Raw genomic sequence first — 8,715 nt, forward strand, 5'->3', positions numbered from 1 at the left:
TCCAACTCAGCTCCATCTATTTTTTTTCAAAATCATATAATATTATGATCCGGTTCTTATTGACCCCGATACTTAAATTTGCTAGGCTAAATTAGAGGGCCCTTTGCCACCCCTAACTCCAGATGTCCTGGACAGTAAGTAAGCGTCAGACATGTCGAGTTTTCTAGCTCGAGTTCCACGCGAGCACTACAAAATTTAGAGGAGAGGATGTCACTTACGAAGACATTGCTTGTACTCTACCGGCTTTAGATTATCTCTCGCTTAATTAATCTGCTTGTGATATGTTTTCTAAATCCCATAAAATTTGACATTTCTGATAGCCAGTTCATATAACCGACCGCAAGATTTGGATCCGTGCTTTGCTTACCTAAAGAATCAACTGCTAGCATTCCTTGTCATGGCAGAAACAGCACCGGCTGCGTTCTACACCCTGCTCTGCCTCGTCGGTGGCGTCATCGTGCTCCTAAAGTTGACGAAGGCCGTCTTCTCCCGGCGCGGCGCCGGCTTGAACCTGCCTCCTGGGCCATGGCCGCTGCCGGTCATCGGGAACATGCACTGCCTGCTCGGCGCGCTGCCGCACCACGCGATGCGGGGGCTGGCGCGGAGGTACGGCGCCGTCGTGTTCCTCCGCCTGGGGCACGTCCCCACGGTGGTGGTCTCGTCCCCGGAGGCGGCGAGGGAGGTCTTGAAGACCCACGACGCCGTCGTCTCCGACCGGCCCCTGTACGTGACCGCGGACATCCTCACCTACGGCGGCCAGAACATCGCCTTCGCGCCCTCCGGCAGCCGGCACTGGAAGGAGGTCCGGCGGCTCTGCGCCACGGAGCTGCTGGGCCCCAAGCGCGTGCTCTCCTTCCGCCCCATCCGGGAGGAGGCGGCAGCGAGCCTGGTCCGGTCCGTCGCCGCGGCGTCGCCGGCCGCCGTGAACCTCAGCGAGAGGATCAAGGTCCTGATGAACGACATCCTGATGAGGTGCGCCGTCGGTGACACGTGCCCGATGAGGGACGAGTACATCGCGGAGCTGGACAAGGGGCTCGAGCTCATCGCCGGGTTCAACCTCGTCGACTTGTTCCCGGGCTCGCGGCTCGCCAGGACGCTCGGCGCCGGCTCCCTGCGCGCCGCAAGGGAGGTGCACGACAGGGTCCATCGCATCGTGCAAGCCATCATCCGGGACCATGAGAGCAAGGGGCTCAACGGCGACGGCGAGGAGGGAGGCGGTCGCCGGGACGACATCCTCGGCGTCCTGCTACGGCTTCAGCGAGACGGTGGGCTGGAGACCGTCCTCACCACACAAGTTGTCTGCGGCGTGTTGTTCGTAAGTCACATCACATGCGTTTCAGTCCTCTGCTGGTAACTGAAAAAAAAAGATATTTTTAACATATACGCATCGATTTTTGTTACAATTTCCATCAGGATGTTTTCGCTGCGGGCTCAGAGACTACTGCAACGACAACCATATGGGCGATGTCTGAGCTTGTGAGGAACCCGGCCGTGATGCAGCGAGCACAGTCAGAAGTCCGGCAACTCCTTCAGGGCAGAACAGGGGTAGCAGAGGCAGACATCCAAGGGAGGCTCCCCTACCTCCAAATGGTGATCAAGGAGACACTCAGATTGCATCCTCCCGTGCCGCTGATCCTTCCAAGATCCTGTTCTGAACCGGTTGAGATCATGGGCTACCACGTACCTAAGGGTACAACGATCTTCGTGAATGTTTGGGCGATTGGTAGGGACGACAAGTCATGGCCGAATGCAGACGAGTTCAAGCCTGAAAGATTTGAGGTCGACTTCAGGGGTGCGGATGACTTCAGATTCCTCCCTGGTGGTGGTGGTCGAAGGATGTGCCCCGGTTTAACATTTGGGTTCGCTAATATTGAGATAGCCCTTGCAAATATGCTTTACCATTTCAATTGGAAGTTGCTTAATGGAGCGGATCCCAGTGAGCTAGATATGACCGAATCATATGGCATCACGGCACGGCGGAAGACCCAACTCTTGTTGGAAGCTACACCATTCGTTCCAATAGACTAATAAATTATTTTGTAAGATTATGTTCATTTTGAATGTGTTTTTTACTCTCTAATTCATCTACACGTTTCTTATATATGTTTTTGAATTGTAAATTTATATCATAGTGTATTTGCGTGAGTGATGATTGTTTTTTTTATCACAAAATGTGGTGGTTAAAATGTTGATTTGTTCACATTTTGAAATGTTTGAATCTGCGGTCATTTTAAACGGAAGGTGTATATGATCCAAACCTTAACCCTAGGCAGGAAGATCAGTCTCCCCAACTCAAAACCCCCAAACCCCTTCCCGGCGGCGTCAGACCACCGCGGCCATGAAGCGGAAGCAGAGAGCCTCGGCGGCTGCCGCCACCGCCGACCCCGACTCCGACGCCGAGGAGCCCTCCCAGACCCAGCTCCCCCTCGATTCCTTCTCAGGCGACGCCTGCGCCGCCCTCACCGCGCGCTACGGCCGCTCGGCCGCCCCGCAGCACCGCCACCTCCTCGCCTCAGCCGCCGCTATCCGCTCCATCCTCCTCGACGACGGCCTGCCCCTTACCCCGGCGTCCTACCTCCCCGCGGCCGTCTCCGCCCTTCGCGCCGCCGGGCCCGCAGACCCCGCCGCCGCCGCCGCCCTCGCCTCTCTGCTTGCAATCCTCCTGCCCCACATCCCATCCTCCCCTTCATCCCTCCCGCCGGACGCCGCCTCCGAATCTGCCTCCGCACTCGCCGCCTTCCTCTCGCCCCCCGACGCCTCCCGGCTCCCGACAGGCACCGTGCGCTCGGTGGTCAAGTCGCTCGGACACTTGACCCTCCATCTCGATGCTGCTGCCGATTGGGATGCTGCGGCGGCGCCTCTGGAAGCTCTCCTTGCGGCTTCTGTGGACCAGCGGGCCAAGGTGAGAAAACTAGCAACCTCGCTCATGTGGATGCCAATTGCTGCCTTCTAGGTCCGAAAATGTGCGCAGGAGAGCGTCGAAAAACTGTTTGCCTACTTGGAACAGTGTGGTTGTGCGAAGAAAGCTAGCGATGCTGCAATTGGCATGTTTGAGAAGCACATTTCTAAGGTCCTGGGCTTCGACGTACCCGATCGAGGGTACCACGGTGTCTGTCAATGTATGGGCGCTTGGCAGAGATGAAAATTCATGGGCCGATGCACACAAGTTCAAGCCAGAGAGGTTTGATGATGACACGATCGATTTTAGTGGTACAGACTTGAGGTTCGTTCCTGGTGGTTCCGGTCCAAGGATGTGCCCGGGTTTGACGTTTGGGTTGGCCAATATTGAGGTAGCACTTGCAAGCCTCCTCTACCACTTGGATTGGAAGTTGCCTGGTGGAACAAACCCCTATGAACTTGATGTGATTGGTCTTGGTTTGTCACATAAATAATTTTCTCATGGTTCGCAAAGAGACTATTTTAAGTTGTCAAAGATATCCATTGTATTTTAATAATCATGATCTTTGACCTTCCTCTACCTGACGCCGCTGGGACAACCCCACACCGACAGCAGCGTGGACCCCATGATCTTTGAATCCGTGCCGCATGCGTCAGAGGCTCCCGACGAAGGGACTCCGCGCCATGGCACGCCGCGGGATACACCGCTCCGCACGTATTCTCGTCGGGCCAGGAGCGTGCCCAACGACTCCCGCAGCACTGCTGAGCACACGCGCCTGCAGCCGCAGCGGACACCGGGCGCGTCGCGTGCAACGCCAGCAGCCGAAAGTGATCTGCCCGTCGCCGACCCAGCGACAAATCATGTTCCGGCGCAGCCTCCGCCTCCGGCTACAATGGCGGAGGATGTCGCTGCTGCTAAAGAGAAGGCAGCGGCGTTCCTAGCCTCTGTGCGAATGGCGATTCAACCACCGCTAGCTGCTGAACCTCCACGCCAAATAACTCCAGTGACAACGTCCCAGACTCCACGGCGTAGCAGCAGGCTTGCGGCGCAACCACTGAACACGGCGGTCAGGGCATCCAAGAAGGGCGAAATCCTCGCGATGAAGAAACTGGGAATCATTACACAAGACCATGAAGCTGCACAGATCACTGACAAGGACTTCGACAGGTTCTTGGTGTCCACCATGCAGCCGCGCCACTTCGCTGCCCTTCGAGATATCTTCCCCGCCGCGAACGGCCTGACTGATCAAGAACTGCTGCTGCTTACCAGTCAGGCGTGCGCCATTCCCGCCACCTAAATGCGTCTGAACGCCTACCATGTTGTAATTTATCATGGACCAGCCTAATCACAACCTTTTGGTTTGGAATGTTCGCGGGTTGAATGCACGGTGCCGTAGAGATGCGCTGCGAACGATGGTAAGCGACGCCAATGTGGCCATGGTTTGCCTTCAGGAGACCAAGCTCCACGACATCAACCGATTCCTTGTCAGTGAGATGCTAGGACAACGTTTTACACAATTCGCCCATCTACCGTCTTCTGGTGCAAGTGGTGGCATCCTCGTCACGTGTAGAGGCCCGGAAATCTCCTGCTCCACCGTGCACATTGGCCGGTTCTCTGTCACGGTTAACCTCACCCTGGGAGTGACGGATGAACAATGGAGTCTCGCCACAGTATATGAGCCGCAACCGGAAGCTGACAAGATCGAGTTCCTCGACGAACTTCGCTCCGTTCGCAACCTCGTTACGCCGCTATGGGTTATAACAGGAGACTTTAACCTGATCCTAAATGCTGCCGATAAAAATAACGAAAACCTTAACCGAAGAAGCATGGGCCGTTTCAGGAGGTTTGTGGATGAGATGCAGCTGAAGGATTTGTACCTACATGGACGACGCTTTACGTGGAGCAACGAGCGTTCAAACCCAACCATGGCTAAACTTGACAGAGTCCTAGCGTCAGTAGAGTGGGAGATGAAGTTTCCTGGTGCTTTTTTACAAGCGCTCTTTTCAGATATGTCTGATCACTGCCCTCTCCTCCTCGCGACAAATGCCTCCTTCAGTGCCAAGCCTCGATTCCACTTTGAAGCCTGGTGGATCAAGCTACCAGGGTACTTGGATGAAGTGCAACGTGGTTGGAAGTGCCCCCATACAGTTTCAGACCCCTTCACCATTCTTGACCTTAAGCTGAAAAGTACGGCGCGCGAGCTGCAAAGTTGGAGCCAATGTTGTGTCGGCCAAATCAAATCACAACTCTTACTAGCCAGAACCTTGGTCTCCTGGCTGGACAGGGCGCAGGAGGGGCGCCAACTCACAACTAGTGAAGCGAATCTGAGGAATGAACTAAAATGCAAAAATCCTCGATCTGTCTTCCCTCGAGAGGACAATGGCAAGATTAAGATCAAGAATGATCTACCTGAGAGATGGGGACGCTAATACCAAATTGTTCCATATGCAGTGTGGCCACAGAGCTAAGAAAAAGTTCATCTCCCAACTGGAACACAATGGTGTCCTGGCACTCACACATGATGAAAAGGAACTACTGCTCCACAAATATTTTTCCGAAATATTGGGTTCTCATGTGCAAAGAACAGACTTCGTCAACTTGCCTGCCCTGGGTTTCCTACCAACAGACCTTCATCACCTAGAGGTTCCTTTCACTGAATCTGAAATCTGGAGCACAATTAAAATGATGCCTAATGAGAGAGCACCGGGGCCTGATGGGTTCATTTCAGAATTCTATAAGTCTGCTTGGTCTGTGGTAAAGGCTGATGTTCTAGCTGCTTTCAACGCCTTCTACAGGACTTCCTGTGCACAGCTTCACAAGTTAAACGGTGCCCTGATTACCCTGCTGCCAAAGCACCAGGATGCTAGAAAACCAAGCGAGTACAGGCCTATAAGCCTCATACACAGTTTTGCTAAGCTGGTTGCTAAACTCCTAGCTAACAGATTAGCCCCTGAACTCAGTAAGCTGGTGGACGTTAACCAAACTGCTTTCATCAAGCAACGGTCTATTCACGATAATTTCAAATCTGTTGAGCAGGCTGCTAGGACTTTGCACAGGAAAAAGAAACCCTCCTTGCTGATCAAACTGGACATTGCAAAGGCATTCGACACAGTAAGCTGGCTCTTCTTGCTGCAAGTGTTAGAATCCATGGGTTTTGGGCTTAGGTGGAGGAATTGGATATCAATCCTTATCTCATCAGCCTCTACAAGGGTACAACTCAATGGAAGACCAGGACCAGAATTCATAATGCTAGAGGTTTAAGACAGGGTGACCCACTATTGCCAATGCTCTTTATTCTCACCATGGAAGTCCTCAACCGGCTACTGAAGAAAGCTGCCCAGGATGGTGTCCTTGCCCCACCAGCTGACAATGCCATACATTACCAATGCTCTATCTATGCTGACGATGTGATTCTCTTCGCAGCACCAAGTGTTCAGGATGTCACCACCATACAGGAGGTGCTCAGGTTCTTTGGATGAGCATCTGGACTTCATACTAACCTGGGCAAGAGCTCGATAACCCCCATCTCATGTTCACAGGAACAGCTCGATAGAATTCAGCCTATCCTACCGATCCCCATCTCAGATTTCCCCATCCTTTATCTGGGGCTGCCTCTATCAGTCACGAAACTGAAGAAATGTCACTTTCAACCTTTGATTGACAAGGTTTCAGCAAGCATGCCCGCTTGGAAGGCACCTTTAACGAATAAAGCTGGAAGGCTTACCACAGTGAAGGCGGTAATGAGCTCGATCACAGTCCATACCTTCATCTCTTTAAAAGTTCCAGAATGGGTATTGCAGGAAATTGACAAGAGACGTCGAGGCTTCCTCTGGGCCGGCAAGCCTGCAGCGTACGGTGGCCATTGCCTGGTGGCCTGGCCATATGTCTGCAGACCGCTCGCTTATGGAGGGTTGGGCATCCCCGACTTGCGCATCGCATCGCTAGCCTTGAGAATGAGGTGGCTATGGCTGAAGAAAACGGATCCCGGTCGTCCATGGAAACATATGCAGCTCGACTTCGAACAGGATAATGATTTGAAAAAGCTTCGATTCAGGTACAAGTAGGAGATAGCAACTTAGCGTTATTTTGGGTCGATAACTGGATGGGTCAGGCCTCGCCGTGTACCTTGGCTCCGGAATTGTGCAACTTGATCAGGCCACGAATCAAGAATCGACGGACAGTAGCGCAGGGGATGCACCAAAAGCAATGGATTCGTGATATTGTCGGACACCTAACAGTAACTGCGTTAACTGAATACGTCACCTTATGGCATCACTTACAGCAGGTTCAGTTAACGCCCGGGGTCGAAGATTCGGTGACTTGGAAATGGGATATCTCTGGTTCTTACTCCTCTAAATCGGTATGCAAGTTCTTCTACAGCACCTCCGTCAAGTTTGCCGCAGCGGAACCGATTTGGAAGGCTTGGGCACCATTGAAAGTGAAGGTATTCATGTGGTTAGCTGTCAAGAATCGGCTCTGGACAGCTGCTAGGAGGCAGAGGCGAGGATTGCAAGATCATGCGTGTTGTGGCCTGTGTGACCAGGAATCAGAGACTGCGGATCACCTCTTCTCCAGGTGCCCATTCTCTATGCATGTGTGGCATCGAGTCAGTGCAGTACTGAACTTGCACAACGCCATCCTGGCAAATGAAGTCGGACTGCTAGACTGGTGGCTCAGCAAGAGAAGCGGTGTCCATTCCGGGCAAATGAAAGGCTTCGATTCGGCGTTTATGCTTGTTTCATGGAAAATATGGAAGGAACACAATGAAAGGGTGTTTGCAAGATCGCCACCAAAGGATGCCTCACAACTGCTGCAGGAAATCATTCAGGAAGGGCAACTCTGGTGCGCCTCTGGTACAAAACACCTAGCTGCCATAGGCTGGCCGATACCATCAGGTGTTTTAGATCAGCATTTCTGATTTCGGCCTTTCTGTGCCATTTGTGTTGTCGTTGCGGTGGTGTAATGTAAGCTAAAACATGCCTAAACCTGTGTGCGTGCGCCCGGATAGGCCCGCGATGTATAAAACCTTTTTCTTCTTAATACAAAGATACACAGCTCTCCTGCGTATTCACGGAAAAAAAATAATCATGATAAAAAAGAAGCCATATCCCTCGATCTTATTATGCTTCATATGATTTTTATTTTACTCGAATTGTATTAGTATCGAAATCCTTGCTTATGAATTGGAAGTTTAGCCATCCATATCCAATTAAAGAGTAGCTATCCGTGGTTTTAGCACTCGAAGCCATTTTGGACACTCAAATTTGCTTGGAGTTGGCGGGGTGGCAGGTAAAACTTCGAATATGTTAGATGGTAATAAACTGAGACGCTTTGGGATTTTTAAACGCCGCCAGCATATCGTGAAGAGGCGTAATCGGATCTAATATAATAAATTCTAGCCACACTACACATGTGTAGGTTGCCTTGCTTTTTTTTAAAGAAGATGCGATGCTTCTGCTGATCTGAGCTTTGACCCTGGAAATTTCTTGTTTATTCATTTATATATCTTCTTCGGGAGCATGGCATTGGCTATACCGTGGTGAGCCATGTGGCCAACATGATTGCAAGTTTGCAACCCAATAATACCAAACTGCTCCAAACTGCTCCAGATAGGGATGGTAATGGTTCGTAGCTCTCGTACCTCCTTTGCAATCCAACTCAGCTCCATCTATTTTTTTTCAAAATCATATAATATTATGGTCCGGTTCTTATTGACCCCGATACTTAAATTTGCTAGGCTAAATTAGAGGGCCCTTTGCCACCCCTAACTCCAGATGTCCTGGACAGTAAGTAAGCGTCAGACATGTCGAGTTTTC

The 8,715-nt window shown here is 51.8% G+C and overlaps 1 protein-coding gene across 1 annotated transcript; it reads left to right on the forward strand.

Moving 5' to 3' along the window:
- The first annotated feature begins 340 nt into the window (after positions 1 to 340).
- LOC101760853 (premnaspirodiene oxygenase) lies at positions 341 to 2,149 on the forward strand. The gene is made up of 2 exons (XM_004971260.2): positions 341 to 1,315; positions 1,414 to 2,149. The coding sequence occupies exons 1-2, from the start codon at positions 398 to 400 to the stop codon at positions 2,026 to 2,028; spliced, it is 1,533 nt and encodes a 510-aa protein (XP_004971317.1). The 5' UTR covers positions 341 to 397; the 3' UTR covers positions 2,029 to 2,149.
- The last annotated feature ends 6,566 nt before the right edge of the window (positions 2,150 to 8,715 follow it).

The sequence above is a fragment of the Setaria italica genome, chromosome V, assembly GCF_000263155.2.
Source record: "Setaria italica strain Yugu1 chromosome V, Setaria_italica_v2.0, whole genome shotgun sequence".
Classification (NCBI taxonomy): Eukaryota; Viridiplantae; Streptophyta; class Magnoliopsida; order Poales; family Poaceae; genus Setaria; species Setaria italica.

What these genes read in the sequence shown, in the direction of transcription:
- LOC101760853 (XM_004971260.2), top strand. Translation starts at nt 398, where the DNA reads ATGGCAGAAACAGCACCGGCTGCGTTCTACACCCTGCTCTGCCTCGTC. An exon ending in TTGTCTGCGGCGTGTTGTTC is followed by an intron (nt 1,316 to 1,413) that starts GTAAGTCACATC and finishes AATTTCCATCAG; the next exon opens with GATGTTTTCGCTGCGGGCTC.